The 15,975-nt window shown below is 49.3% G+C and overlaps 1 protein-coding gene across 1 annotated transcript; it reads right to left on the bottom strand.

Annotated features, from left to right (window-relative positions):
- Positions 1 to 370: 370 nt before the first annotated feature.
- IGFBPL1 (insulin like growth factor binding protein like 1) lies at positions 371 to 13,216 on the bottom strand. Its single transcript, XM_060153386.1, has 5 exons — positions 12,769 to 13,216; positions 4,723 to 4,832; positions 3,965 to 4,081; positions 2,190 to 2,343; positions 371 to 1,050 (listed from the first exon to the last, which is right to left on the bottom strand). Exons 1-4 carry the CDS (start codon positions 13,214 to 13,216, stop codon positions 2,194 to 2,196), a joined length of 825 nt encoding a protein of 274 aa, XP_060009369.1. The 3' UTR covers positions 371 to 1,050; positions 2,190 to 2,193.
- Between the last annotated feature and the right edge of the window lie 2,759 nt (positions 13,217 to 15,975).

The following is a 15,975-nucleotide window of genomic DNA, read 5'->3' as shown; positions in this document are numbered from 1 at the left end:
GTGTTTCTTGAAATTTAACAACTGTCCATATGTGAGATCCCAATTCTGATTTTAAAAAATTTTAGTCACCTAGGGGGTCTATTTTTTTAGGCCAGATATTAAATATTCTCCTTTTTTCTTTCTTGATTAAAAGAAAAGAAAGAAAGCTTTATTTCTGGTTAAGGTCAAAACATCTCTAAGTAAAATGTATTCTACTACACTCTAATTCCACAGCCCAGAGAGAGCAGTTAACCCCATTTTTACAATTTGATGTCCAAAAGCCAGGTCTCCACTGCCAGCTTGGTTAGAGAATGCTGGGCGTGTTAATAAGTGGACATCTTGGTCCCCAGATGCCCAGCCAAGGGGCCCCCGAGTCTGGTTAAGTTTCCATCTAGGACTGAGTCTCTTTATAATGGGAAAGCAGCAGGAATAACAGCTATCCACACCTTCATGTGAAGCAATGGCATTTGTTTTTGAGGGAATATTATTTTTAAAAGAATGCTAAGACTACACTTCCCATATTTTTTCTGTAGGACCGTCTTACTCCAGGATGACAGTGTTTGAAGGGACATGGGTAACATCCAGTCCAAATACCACATTCACAGCTGAAGAGAACAAGGCTCAGAGAGGGAGGGACCTACCCAGTTCACACAGCAAAGTTAGAGAGGTCAGGCAGAGGACAGCAGGACCCCCCCCCTCTTCCTACAACACATACTAAGTCACTAATCAGCCCTACACAAATGAGGTAAAGAGTCACAGCTGACACACACCTCGGTCCAGCCCTTTAGAATTACAAATATACCTAAGGTGACCTTCCCTTGGAGGGAGAAGTTAAAAAAAGAATTCTCACAGAGCTATTCATTTCAGAAGTATAAAAAGGCTACATGCAGTCTGTTTTCCCAATGTTTGCCCTGCTAAAAACTACATCTGCATACGAATCTAGTTTGCATCTAATTTTTAAAAACATACGAAAGCGGTTATCTACAAACACAGTTCTTCCAATTCTTCACAAAGCAAACAAGATCCATGACTTGACTTTTCCATCATCCTGTAATCAATGTTTCTAAGACCCTAGAAGAAAAGAGGGAAAAGAATTAGAGAAAAAAAGCCTGCTCTGTCATAGTCAACTATGTGTTAGACGGAAGGTGGGGGAAATGCGCCTAACTTTAAATATCTCCCCAACCAGGAGTGGTGCCGGTGGGAGCAGAGATTTCTGTGGGGGTCTAGGAAATACATGTAAGGCCAATGGATGGGCATTTCAGGGAGGCAGATTCCAGCTTAATGTGCGGAAAAACTTTCAACTATTGGAAAAATCCACAGATGGTTGTTTGGTGGTAGTGAGCTCTGTGTCCCTGGAGGTATGCAAGCAATAGCCGGCCAATTCTGCATGTTGTAGAGGGAACTCACGGACTGGGCTGTGGCAATGGTATTAAAATTCCATGGCTCTTTGTGACCCCTTTGAAAACTCATTTATAGTAGACTATATTCATACCCTGGTATCATTTCTGTTTTTAAAATATAAATATATGTACTTATAAATTATACATATATTTAAAACATGAAACATACATACACACACATGTACATACAGAAGTATACATACAAGTGTACAGGACAAAAAGTCTCGATACTTGGCTTTTTGATACATATATATAACTATACACATATATAAAAAACTATAAGTTAAGTATCAGGAGGGCAACTTTAAGAGCCATCTCCTCACTGAATTCCTATTTGACGATTTTACACCTTACATTTTCCTCCCTGTTTCTAGAAGCTCTAACTACTTGCAGAGCTACAGACAAGGAAGAACCTGGGAATAGACCCATGAAGCTCAGACTGTCTTCTGTGCGGGCGTGTTTTCACCTGGGTGCTGTCATAGTGACCACATCTGCTCTCTTAGCACCCTCACTGGGCGGACTTGGAGAAATAGAAAAAAATAGGTGGTCTTTTTCACCTGACGGACACCCATAACAGTCACAGCTCTTGACTTTGCATCCTAGCGGGAAGCCCAGTGTGATACGTGTGTAGAACATACCACAGAGTCTACCTGCCAATTTTGTAATATGTTCCTACTCTTGGTTTGCATTTCTCTGGTTTCCTTGATTCATGTATTTTTCTTCTTATTTATTATGCATCTTATGACTCATCTCAATCTCCCGTGACACAGGTGTACAAATACTGCAGATGACTTGGAACATGCACATTACCCCCTCACATGTGGTCATCTGGACCTGGGAAGCGGGCGGCTCTGTACTGGCTCCGATCCACCACGGTGACTGTGCCGTGCGACTGGGCCTCCCCAACCGCGTTGGCTGAATGGCACTGGTACACCCCCTCGTCTTCCTTCCTCAGAGGGTTGATCTAGAAGTTAAACAGGCAAGTTTGTACAGTCATATATGGCATAGCAAAATTACTTATTTAGTTCTTAATGATTCTGAACACTTACTCCTTTTCAAAATAAGACAGAGCTCACCCTCTATTTCTCTTCTTGCCTCGGCTGCCGAGAAAGAGTTAAACTTCCTTCTCAGTACCCTCTCTATCCTGGCTCTCATTTTAATGTTTCCTCTGCATTTCTGCCTTTTACTGTGAGCTACCTGGTCCTTTTATTGAAGGTGATAGGTATAGATTCCAAGGAAAATACTGCAAACTAAAAGAACAAAACTCTACTGACCACAGAATAGCCCTCAAATGCTCCCAACGGATGCAGCCTTTACAAAGTAACACCAGAGACAACCTTCCCCCACCTCTCCTTGTAATAAAAGGAGGGGAATATGCTTGATGTGAAAAAGCCATGGACCCAACTGCATTCTGAGTCTCTGAGCTGGGTGGAGAAGTTGCCCACGCTGGCCGAGATGGGGGTGGAATGAGGAGGACACCCTCAAGGGCCCATCTCACGCCCTTGCAGAGGAGATCCACGGTAGCTCCCTCCTCTCTTGCTTTCTCTCGTCATAACAGCTTCTCTCCACTGTGAGTCACTACAGACTGGAGAGGGTATGTGCACCCTATCTCATTTTGATCCCATGGTGGCTGAAGGCGGAGCATCGTTATCCTCACGTTACAGGAGACTCACAGGTAAGTCACAGACTGTTAGGGTCACTGGACATGGTCCAGTCCAAGGCCCTCTTTTTATGGTTGTGGACGCTGAAGCTCTGAGAGGTAGGGTAACTAGCCCCACTCGGGCCCCCATCTCGTCACTCCATCGCCCTTTTAAACACAGGGCGTTCCCTCTTCTCAGCCAAACTGCCGCACGTGGCATAGAAGAGCCCTGGAGGAGGGTGTGAATCTGCCATCTTCCGTCTTTATCAGCCATGTGGTCTCAGGCAAGTGTATTAGCTTCCTATGGCTGCTGTTGCAAATGACCACACGTTTAATGGCTTAAGACAACACAAATTTATTATCTACAGTTCTTGAGGTCAGAAGTCCGAATGGGTCTCAGTGGGCTAAACCCAAGGTATCAGCAGGGTTGCCTTCTTTCTAGAAGCCCTAAGAGAAGCATTCTAGAGGCTGCCTGCAGTCCTTGGCCTGTGGCTCCCTCTTGCATCTTCAAAGCCAGCAACAGTAGTTCATGTCTTCTGACACTGCCATCTCTCTGGCTCTCTCTCCTGCCTCCCTCTTCCACATTTAAAGGACTCCTGTGATTATATCGGGTCCACCCAGATAACCCAGGATAACTTTATTAAAGTCAGCTGATTAACAACTTTAATTCCATCCTTATTCCCCTCTTGCCACACAACATACCATATCCACCAGTTCCAAGGATTAGCATAGACATCTTTCCGGGGCCATAATTCTGCCTACCTCTGAAGATCACTTCTGCTCTCAGGGGTTATACTACCTGCCTACTTTCCTCTCAGTTACTGTAGCGTCCAAGGAGAAATGGATCAGAGTATTTGAAAGGTGTAACATGTTATAGAAATACAAAAGGTGCTTTATAAGGGCCAGTCAATAATAGCCAATAATCCTAAACAAATGAGATACTCACCAAAACCCAGGCCGTGGCTGCGTGGTCAGAAGGGCCCCCTTGCACCTGGACAGCTATATTGATGTGGTCCCCAGGCAGGTCCTTCAGCATCTGGGTGCCCTCAGGAGACCGTGTGACCTACAGAGGACAGAAAAACCAGGAGTGATTTAGAAAAAGCATTTCTGGATAAGGACCACCCCACAGACACCCTCGTTGTCTTCACCCTCCTGCTGACTTGAAGGCTGACCCTAGTATCTCTTATTCCTATTAAATGCCAGTTTCTTCCTAAGCCTGAACGTATGTACAGACAGTGCCCCCTGCTGGACAGCGAAGATGTAGACACCACCACTATCAGAATCTCATTGTCTTTCACAGGGCTGTTGAGATAAGGAGACAACATATGCCAGTCTCTCAAAAACTGAACTGCAGAAAGATCTAGTTTTGGAATAGGATTGGGTCATTTGCCACCAGCCAAGTCTTTCTAAAACCCAGATCCAGTGAAGGAAGCTCTAACTTCATCCCAGCTGACCTAGGCTAGATAAACAGCAGAACTTCCTGGACAGCTAAGTGGCAGAGGGAGCAAATGGCAACACCCCTTCTCTGGGGAGACGTTTGGGGTAAAAGTTTTGAGGCATAAATCTGGAGGCAGAGGAGTGGAACATAAGTTTTTTTTAATCCTCCAATTCACATATAAACACACACACACCCTTAAAAAACATTTATACACCCCACCACCCCCCCAAACACACACACACAGAGAAGTTCTTGGATATAAATACCTTCCTCCATGTGACAACTGGGGCAGGCACAGCTCTCACCTCACAGGACAGGGATGCCTGTGCCCCGGTGACATTGTGAACACTCCGGGGTGGAGTGATGACCACAGGAGCTGGGAGAAGAAGACAAGGGAAGACAGCCTTGACCCTGATCAAGCCCCCCACATCTAAGATACCCTGCCTGCAGAGAGCATGTTGGGGCAGATGAGAGCTCCCCACAGAAAGGACACACTTATAGGCAAGGAATCATAGAAGAGAGTTTTCTTAGACCTGGAAGGATGCCTACTTGTTTCCTCCTACATTGCCTTTGTTCTACCAACAGGAAAACAGGGATCCAGAGAGGAAAGGCGACTTCTCAAAGTCGCCCAGCATGTCTGTCTGTGGTCTCATCACACTCCCTCCCAGGATCCCTTCCAGGACCCCAGCTGCCATCTGCTTACAGCTCAACTACACTGACAGTGCGCCAGGCTCCGGGAGGGGCTAGTGTCACTTCACCCAAGGCAGAGTCTTCTACCAGATGGGCTTTTCTCCTTCCGCATGGAGGGAATTTCAAAGAATAACGCCATGCAGAACAGCTGCCCTCACCCCCTGCTGAGACCCCCTGCGGTTCAAGATGCTCATTTGCATATCACAGGCTCCACACACCTCCCCATCCCCGAGGATAAAACTGCAGGCATGGACACCGCCTCGCTGCGTGGAGAAAGGTAAATCAGGGAATCCGGCAGTGTGGTGCTAGGCTGCCAGCACACTGCAGAAAGGACAGGGCGGGTGTGGGCTCGCTGGGCGGGACAGGAGAGCATGTGGCATTTGAGTTAGACATTCTTAGCTGATACTCCACACTCTGCCCTTCTCCCTGTGCCTGGCATCTGCTCTACTCACACTGGAACTAAAAGAATCAAGTCCAACTGCCTCAGCTTTCAGGCCCTCCGCCCGGCCCTCAGCGTACCTGCCTGCCCTGCCCTGCCTTTCTTCTACGTGGAGTGCGCCCCCAGCTCCCCATCCTGAGGGCCTGGGGGTGTGTCCTAGTCCAGGACCAGGGCGTCTGCCCGCTTTGACTTACTGAAACCCAGCCTGCCTTGCAGTGCAGGTGCTTCATCTCCACGGACCCACGCTCGCAGCTGTCCCCGTGGGGTCTTGGGCGAGGCGCAATGTGGAGGCTTGGTGAGGAGTATGCTCTCTGCTCAGGTCTGCTGTCTGTAAGATGGGGATAATACCCCCTGCTTCACAGGGCTGTTGAGCTGATCTTACCACGTGATGAGTGTGAAACTGAGGGTTTGAGTTAACACAATATGCAAGTGGGGGGCAGGGGAGGCCTGTTAAACAGATGACTCCGCGAAGAAAGGCATGACAAAAGAGCAAACACATTCACCCTTGGGCCATCAAAATGCAGAGTTCACGACTCTTGGGGCTTCATCTGGGGACTCAGACATCCCTGCAGCCCTCCACAGGCCAGCCTTGGAGAGAGAAAGGGCCCTCGCCCACCTAGGTGGGGCTGCAATGAAAAAGGAGAACAAAGGGAGAGAGACAGAAGGCTGGAGCAAGAGCATGGAGAGAAGGAGTGAAGGGGCGCAGAAATGAGACTGGCCTGACCCCTCCAGACAGACTGGGAGGCAGACCCTGTCAAACTGGTGCCAAAAAATCTCTGGGAAAGTGTCTTAGAGCTATGGAGTCTCAAACTGGAGGGGCCCAACTCCCCAAGAGCATGTGCCTATCTGTGACGGGCTCATCTAGTCTTCACTTGCATGCCCCCAGTGATGGAGAGCTCACTACCTATGAAGCCAGGTCCTTCCGTCCTTGGCTCTGCTGGTTAGAAACCTTGTTCTCACCTGGAGCTAAAACTCACCTCCTGTAACTCCCACCTATTAATCTCAGGGCTGCCCTCAGGAGCCCCACAGCACCTTGGGTGCCTCAAATGGCTTCCAGTGAGTTGAATACAGACCCTGCCCTCCTCACCCCCAGGCTGCTTTCTTCCCCCTCAGCCTGATCAGCTCACTCCTTCAGCTGTGACCAACTGAACGCCCTCCAAGCACCACACCGCTACCCACAGCCCCGATTGTAGCCAGTCCCCTGAATGGACTAAGGTTCTAGGCTTCTAACATTGCCCAATGTGACCCAGCCACCTGCTGACCGCTACAAAGAACCACAGCACTGCTGTTCTCTGGCGGAGCCCCATCTGCAATGGATGACAAAGAAAGTCTAATTTATTCCAACCCCCTGCCAGCATTACTTCCTTTGGAGCCCAAACCAGTCGTCAAATGGCTCACTGTGGGAACAATCAGACCTGCATCTTATTCCAAAGCCCTCAGTAGATTCCAAAGGGACACTCAATCAACATGCTTTACTTTCTTTCATGTAGAGTCATAAATTTTAAATGAGATTTCATCAGTCCCTTTCAGGCCTAAATGAATAAGCCAGTAAATCACATTTCATCTTTCTCTCTCTTTGCATTTCCCCCTTTTTCCATAACTACAATTAAGAAAGACCATCTTGGAAATACTGCCTTTGCCACTAATTTCAAGGCAGAAAATAGCACTTCTTTTCCAAAAGAGCCCCCTGCTCTTGGTGATAAAGTGATGTTCAAATTTTGATTTCTTTTTAAATGTACATACAGTACATTCATTCCTTCTAGTATACAGTTCTAAGTTTTGGCAAATGCATACGCCGTGTAACCACCACCATACCCAAGATACAGCATTGTTCAGTTATCTTGAAAATTGTCCTCATGTTGCTTAATCTGTTTTTAATTTTAACATCTGATTTTAAATTTAAAATATTTTTATCCATAATAGCTCTTTACAATCAGTCATCATTATCATGATAGTATTAATGGTAATAATACCACCCTTCTGCTTACAGGCTTAAGCCATTCGATCCTTCCAGCAATCTCCCCAGCTGCCAGATGGGGGAGCTAGCCAGGGTTACCCAGCCTTAAACAGCTGGGTGAGGCTATGAGCCCAGCGGTCTAGCTCTGAGCTCTGTCCCACACCATCCTGCCTTCTCCTGAAATGACAGGGAGTTCCATGTCTGCTACTCCTTTCATCCTCACACCAGCCCTGTGAAGTAGGTGCTTTTAGCCCCACTTTACAGATGAGAAATCCAAGGCTCAGAAAGGTGAAGCACCTGGAGGAGTGAAGATGCAAACCCAGGCACGCTGATTCCATTAATCCCACATGGATTTTTAAAGTGAAACATTTGTTAGCCATATGGACTCCATTCCAGAATAAGAAAGAGTTCCTTAGGGATTGTGTTGGGGGCCCCCAAGATAAGTCCCAGGATCAATGATTTGCTACAAGGACTCACAGGACTCGGCACAGTTTACTCACAGCTGGGATTTATTACAACAAACAGAGACAAAGCAACTCAGCAGAGGGAAAAGAGGCTCATGGGGCAAAGACCCGGGAAGCCAGGAGCACACTTTGAGGAGCCTCTCCCACTGGAGTCACACAGGACGTGCCTAATTCCCCAGCAACGACTTGTGACAACACGTGTGGCGTGAGAGCCTATGCCCTCTACTAGAGAAGCTCACTAGACATTCAGTGCCCAGGGTTTTTATTGGGGTCCAGTCCCCCAGCCTCTGCCTCCTACGTACCAAAATTCCAGCCTCCCAGAAGTAAAGCAGGTGTGCAGCATAAACCATGCTGTTTGTACAGTGAGCTACTCTTATCAGTTCTGGAAACGGTGGGAAGCCTCCCCACATCCAAATTCTCAGACACCAGCCAAGGGTCAGCCTAGCCAGCAGGGCTTTCTAAGGATAACAGCCTCAGGCCTGCTATGTTTACTCTTTTCTGCACAGAAATGAAACTCTCCATAATCACCCCAGGGAACAGCTCTTGTGAAGATACCATTAAATGGGCAATGTATCCTTAACCCTGGCAGGACATTCCCAGTCTTACTGTCCCCAAGGGCTCATTCGAGTGTGGCGCTGGGGTCCTCCACATATGACTACCACAGGCAGGTTCAATCCTGTCTCTGCCACACTCCAGTTTCTTCTTTAAAATGGGCACAGGAGTCCATTCTCTCCGCTGTGCCCTCTACACAGGCTGTTGTGAGGACAGTAAAAAGACCTCTTGCCAACTGTAAAAGGCTTCCACGGAGGGACCTGAGGACTCGGCAGGTTGTGCCACCCCAAAGGGTGGTCTCCTCGAAGATGCCCTGCCTGCTCAGGACCCTCTACTGACCTCTGGTGAGTGGGCCTACCGGTCGGGCCCCGCCTGAAGGCTCCAGAGGCTGTGGCCCAGAGCCCTCACTCTGGCGAGCCCGGGGCGCAGCCTCTCACCTTGCTGCTGCCCGAGCTGCCACACTCCTGGAAGAGCCAGGGCTCTCCTTTCTACCTGCCTTTGGCAAGAGTCATGTGGCTTTCAGGAGGGAGGATGGTGTCTGGTCAGCCCGGTCTGTGAATGTGCCGGCTGTGTCTCCCTAGTTCTTCCTTGCTAAACGCTTGTTTCCTTCTGCTTGTGTCAGCAACAGCCCTGGAAATGCTAGGCTGGCACAAACCCACCCATCAGGTAACAGAATAGTCACCCAGGTGGGCACTGGGGGTGGGCCAAATAGCACCAAGGGAAATTCAAATGCCCGGGGGCCTGGTCGCTAACCATTGGGCAAGCTGCTAACAATTTCCTCCTTATCTGCACATGAGGATAATGACTGTGGCCCTACATCCTCCGGGGTGAAGGGAGAGAATGAATGTGACTGTGTTATTAACCGTGTGGATCTATACAAATGAAAGGGATCGATATTGCTAAGTGCGTGGGGATCTGTCCCCCCACCCTGTCAACTGAGTGTCTTTGATGGCTGGAATGAAAGATCTTCCTTAATGCCTCTGAGATTTCTTTAAAGTTAATGGCGCTTGGGAAGGAAAGAATATCAGAAGTCATCCGCCAGGAACCCATCTGCTCGTATGAAAAAAGCACACAACCAAAGACTTTAATAATCAACACACTGAACAGCCCTGATAATTTATGCTAATAGTCAACGTGAGGATGTGGAACCAGAAACAGCTTAATCCGGCTCCCTGCAGCCTATGCCTCAAGCCCCCTCCCTCGGCATGAAAGGCTTTTGAGCACGAGGCCCCCCCTTCTTTGTCCCTCTCACAAAGTGGTATTCGCTGCCTCTCCTGGTTACCTGGTAACACACGCCTTGCACAGACTGAGGTTTCTAAGTGCAGCTGGAATTTCAACCGAGGCGAATTTTCTAAGATTTTGGATCTCAAGAGCTCACTGAAGCTTCAGGGGCTCAGTGCCCCCACGGGCACTGGCACGGGACCCCGTTCCTATTTAATGCAGCATTCAAAACACGACCTCAACCTGCTTTCTGCAGGATCCCAACCTCCTCCCAATGCTAGCAAACAGGGTGCGTACATGGAACAAAGCAGCCTTTTATTTTATTTCATTTATTTTTGGCTGCGTGGCATGCAGGATCTTAGTTCCCCGAACAGGGATTGAACCCATGCCCCCTGCAGTGGAAGCTTGGAGTCCTAACCACTGGACCACCAGGGAATTCCCCCAAAGCAGCCTTTTAAAGTAATGATAACAATAACAATTACAGTATTGTCACTGATAATAACAGTAACAACAACGCCATGCCACCTTACTGTTGAGAAATGGAACTAATAACTCAGTACAGAATGAAGTGTCACCCTGCAGCATGGCACTCAAGGCCTGCAATAAGCCTGCCCCAGACTACTCTGGGTATCATCTCCTCTGCCAACCATCCCACTGGGTACTGCCCATGGGTCCACTGTTCACACTCGGCCCAGGATCTCCTTCCTCCTTGTATTCGTTCATGCTGTGCCTCCCCATCCCCCCTTCTCAACCCAGGAATTTTCTACCCATCCTTCAAGGCTCCTCTCAGGTGCCTCCCCTTCTGTGAAGCTATACCTGTTCCTCTCAGGAGCCATCACCTGGTGCTAAACAGAGGAACCAGCAACAAGCCTTGGGGGAAAAAAGGAAGGTGGATTCAGACTGAGAAACCCTGAAGATTCAAGGGTAGCCAATTTGCAGCACCTTCCAGAGTGCTAGAGGTGCATGGCCCCATCTGAAAACAGCCAGGAAAACTCAGGCTGGAGCCCCACCTCAGCTGGGAACTAGTTATGTGGCTCCAGGGAATTCTCTTCTGCCTGCCTCAGTTTGCCCTTCTATTAAATGGGAGTGAGACCTGGCCAGGGTAGTTGTAAAAATCAAGGAAGAAGATGGAATGCAAAAGCGATTTCCAACAGCAAAGAATTATTCTTATGTGGGAACATAGTGGGTCTTCAATACATGTGTGTTGATCAAAGGATTACTCTCATTAATAGCATTTTGGGGCATTTCAGAGAGTAGGGGGAAAGGTCAGAATTTAAGCCTGAAAACTGTTTCCAAATGCCCCTCAGAGGCATGGGTAAGAACACTTCCCACACTGCGGGAGCCTAATATTTACAGAGGCCTCATTCCCTTAAAGTCAGGTGCTTGCTTATTTGAAGGCACAGGTGAGGACTGAGGAGGGGTGATTTTATTACCAATATTGAAGCAGAACAGCTGCTGCTCTGACAGTCTGTTTCCCTTCAAGCAAGGTCCCCAGGGGCATTGTTAAAAAGTGCTCCTGCCAAGTCATCTGGATAAAGGATGGCTTGAGGGCAGCACAGAATGAGGTGCTGCCTTCCCTGGCTGGAAAAGATCCCCCGTCCACACCTTCATGCTTCACCAGGACACAAGGGCAGGGGGGCCACACAAACATTTCAGGACAAAACGAGATGGGGAAACAGTGCCGGGGTCTGGATAGTGGCTGATGACACAATCGCTGGTAGGGAAGGAGAGCAAAATTCTGGGGAGGCCCGATGCCTGTCACTAATGGGATCATTAAGAGCAGCTTCTGAATTGCCTCTGTTCGGCCCCATGAACATCTTTACTCCCAGGGCCTGTGCCTGAGGTGGGCTCAGAGCCCACAGATCAGAGTGGAGGGGCTGTCACATTTACTTGTCATTTGGTAATTTTCAATGAATTAGGGGTATGGGGCTTCCATCTGCCATCTGGCCACACTCTGGTAACCATGGCAACCGCCACCTGCCTGACTTAACACTATCAAGTCCTGTCCTGAAACAGTACTGAATAGGGTGCCGGGGACCCAGAAGCTAGCCAGGCTTTACAGATCACCCTGGATGAGTCCCTTGCCCCATGGGTCTCAGTTTCCTCTGCATAACAGCAGATTTGGTCTAAATGCCTTCAAGGCAGCTGTCTCTTAGGAACAGAATACCAGCCCCCCGGGAGGAATCATCTGAGACCATCAGCACGGGTTAGAGTCTGGGAATCTGGTCAGCATTTCTCATGTCTCCTGCATGTGAAGTGAAAGTGTTACCTGTCTGGAAACAAAGAGACCTGCCTGTGAATTAACTGCTGAGGAAAGCAGATTGTAAAAGCAGGTGACAGGAACGAGAAGAAAGGAGACAGGACTGTTTAAATGCCACAGGGCAGAAACAAAGGTTTGAAGTGGAGGAACCTCTACAGTGGCTCCACAGGGGCTGACACAGCCCCTGGAAGGAACCAGCCCAAGGCTGCAGCCAGGGAAACACCAGCCAGCTCTCTCCTCCACTGGGAGCCCCAACCAGGAACAGCCAGCGGTGACTTTCCTGTGCTTCGGGGGCTGCCTCAGACCCCCCCAGTGGGCAGCACATTATTTCCAAGTTTCCAGGGACAGGGGCCTTCTTGCCTCATCTCCAGTAGGAACACCCTGCCCCCCAAACTCCCAGTCTCCTGGAGGCAAACATGCCAGGCCTGGAAATAACTGTACCAGCAATTACTTAAGTACCAAAAGGGACAGCAGGCTCATCAAAATTACGACCAGCTCGGTGGCTGGTGTCTCCATGGGTTTGGTAAGGAAGGGTACAGGTTGTGGATTTCTGCCCCGGCCTCCTTAAGTAACTGGCCAGGTAAGGAAAAACTGACCCGAGGGAAAACTGAGGCCCGTGCAGTGCTGTCCATCGCGGCGCACGGGGTGATCCTTCACCCCATAGCCCAGGGGGTCGGGGTCCCTCTTTCTTTACCCGCCCCAGCAGTGCAGGGCAGAAGCCAGACTCACCAAATTCGCAGGGTCCGTCCCGCGCCTTGTGCAGGTGGCCGGGGTGCGCGCGCGGCACCTGCCGGGCGCGCAGGCGCAGCGCGCAAACGCTGGGGTACGAGCGGCCGTCGGAGCCGCAGACGGCGCCGCGCTGCGCGCACACGCAGAGCCCAGTGCCCTCGGGCCCGGCCCCCGCGGCGCGGCTCGCGCACACCAGCCCGGGGCCGCAACGCACGCCGGCCCACCCCCCGCAGCTCGCGCCCTCGGCGCCCAGGCAGCGCGCGCAGCAGCCGCACTCGTCGCGCGCAGCGATGCTGGGCGCGGGGCAGCGCGCGGGCTCGGGACAGCGCTCCGGCCGGCACGGATCGCACTCGGGGTTATGGCCGCCCGCGCCGCGGAGCCCGAGGCCGGGTGCCGGCTGCGGCTGCAGCAGAAGGAGCAGCAGGAAGAGCACGGGTGAGCGTGGCATGGTCCGCTCTGGCACGGCAGTGGCGCCTCTGCCTGGAACTCCGCTCAGCTAGCGCGGCGCCTCCACCCCGCCCGCCTCGCAGTCGCTGATTGGCCGGGCCTGCACCGCGGGGCTCCCGCACTCGGCTGCTCGGCCCCGGACTAGCGCGGCCCGGTAGGCTCCTGGCCCGGCCCGGGTTCCGAGCTGGAGGGGTGTTCTGAGACCTGCTCTCCGACAGCCAATGGGCTCTTGGAGACCCAGTCGGGGCGGGAACTTGCCCGAGGTCGCTCTGGTAGAGCAATGATTGGATGTACGGTCTCCGGATCCGAGGTTAGCTCCAGGTACTATTCCACTTAATCCAGAAGGATGCGCTCTTTTATTTTATTTTGCATTTAGTAGTTTTCTAAGTTTTATTTTTAAAAGGGAATATATAGTTTAAAATTTCAAAGTTTACAAATGGATGTAACTATGAAATGAGGGCTTCCCTTCCACCCTATGACCCAGTATCCCACCCCCCAGCTTCAGGAGGCTACACCTTTTATCAGGTTCTTGGGTATCTTTCCAGGAATTTTGTATGTTTATAAAACCACGTATGATTGCATGGCCCCTCCCTTTAAACACACACACACACACACACACACACACACACACAAGCATGCTCTACACATTACTCTGCACTTGGTTTTTCTACCCACGGTATTTCCCATAGTTTCCCTACCTCTTACCATCTGTGAAACTGACCGTCTGTAAATACAATCAATGGAGTGGAGTTTAACTGGCTTTTTTCCGCCATAATGCTACATAAAGTCATGGTGCATCTCAAAGTCAGCCGTGACTTTGGCTGTGATGAGATGGTGATACATTTTGGATTGTCCTTGGACATTTTAACTTTGCAAAGTGTTTAACTGCACAAAAACGTAGTTATTTAACCAGTTGTTTTCAGTACTTTCGCTACTGCAAATAATGCTCTGATATCCTGGAGCACAAGTGGCAGCGTATCTCTGGCATAGTGGGGCGTGCGTGTTGGGAAGACACAGTGGAACAGGTTCTTTCAGTCAGATTTTTATTCCTGTGGCCCCTGTGCTTGCGCAGAGTCAGACTCTGCACCCCGTCCATGGCCCAGTCCTGGCAGGGGTCCCAGACGAGAAACTCAAGGGAGTCTTGATTGCTGGAGTTTAATGTGTGGCCAAATGAAGACATTGGATGGAAAGAAGGACTTGTTGACCAGACTTTACGAGTGGCTTTTCATGCCTTCACCCCCAGCCCTCATTTACCCTGTGCTGTTTTCTTTATTTTCTGAATTTCTAGAGAAGAGATGGAGGAAGCCTCTTGGAGTCTGGGAAGACCAGCTACAGTACTCTTGTGTGGTGTCCATTTTGCTTTTCAAGGTCCTTTCCAGTTTGCAGCTTTCAGGAGATGTCCTTATTCCCAAAAGGAGCCCCTGCAGAGGCCACTTTATGTAGTGGTCAGAGCAGGGCCAGCTGCCTGGCCTGCTGCAGCTCTTCCCTTGCAATTAGATGCATAGAACAGGTACAGGCAAAGTACCATGGGAGTGGTGGTAGATGGTGATAAGGACTAAATATAATAATGTCGGTATAGCACTCGACATGGCTCTCAGTACTTATTAGCAATTGATTTCAACCAGGAGGCTGCTGTCTTTACCTGGAATGGTCTTTAAAAGTGCTCACACCCCTTGACCTTCTACACCCTTCTATAAGCCTCTCCTAAGGAAATATCACTATGTGTGAAGATTTCATTCTGGAGTTGGTCACTACAGCAAAAATTTGGAAAAAACCTAAATGCCCACTGATAGGCAATGATTAAATAAATTATGGTATATCCAACAATAAAGGATTATCTGGGCATTGAAAATGAGGAAGGAGAGGTAGCTTAATTGCAATGAAAAGATGTTTGTAATATATTGTTTAGTGAAATAGCAATGATAAATTGCATGTCTAGTATGAAGGCATATTTGTAAATATGTGGTTTTGTATACGTGCAGAAATTCAAGATAGTTTAATGATGTAAAGGAAACACTTATAATGTTAAACGGAACAAAGCAGGGCCTGAAAACAAAAGAGATAAGCTCCATGCTGGTTTTCAGAAACATCCTTCCTAATGGGTTCAAACTTTCAAATGGTCATGGCTGTCCAAAGTGAGAATGGACTGCTCCAGAGGTAGTGAGCTCCCTGTCAGTGGAGGAGTTCAAGGATGGCAAGGAGTGTGGAGGGGATCAAAGCATCAGGGATTGGGTGAGAGGATCTCTAAGTCCTTCAAACTGAGCCACGATTCCCATGGTACAGTGCCCTGAGACCTGGACTGGACAAAAGCTGGTCGTGATTGGCAAATAAATGTACACAGGAATGATTTGCCAGCTTTTAATGCAAACATTGAGAGTGCAGTAATTGAATGGTGTTATAATGATGAAGTTGATGTGTGCTTACTGCAGGTTGGGATACACAGTCACAGAGGCACATTTACAATGATCTACATGCCTTTTAAGTAGTAGGAAGAGCATTCTGTAAGCATGACTCAGAATTAAAGCAGAAGACTCATTTTCCAACACTGAGCCTGTGGTATCTGGTTGGAGAAAACATTCCAGAGCTTTGAAGGTGATAGGCATCCATTTCCTTTTAAAAGTTGCCGGCAAGCCCATAGCCCAGCGAACTCTGGTTCCCAGAGCACCAGTTAGCACTGTGGGCAACACCTGTGGGCCCATAGGATTATGGGAAAAATGGAGATGAATTCTCCCGGCGGGAAAGGAGGTTGAGGCACCTCTG

Source organism: Lagenorhynchus albirostris, chromosome 7 (genome assembly GCF_949774975.1).
Source record: "Lagenorhynchus albirostris chromosome 7, mLagAlb1.1, whole genome shotgun sequence".
Taxonomy (NCBI): domain Eukaryota; kingdom Metazoa; phylum Chordata; class Mammalia; order Artiodactyla; family Delphinidae; genus Lagenorhynchus; species Lagenorhynchus albirostris.
Note: the sequence above shows the minus strand (reverse complement) of the source record. Positions and strands in the feature narration are given on the sequence as shown.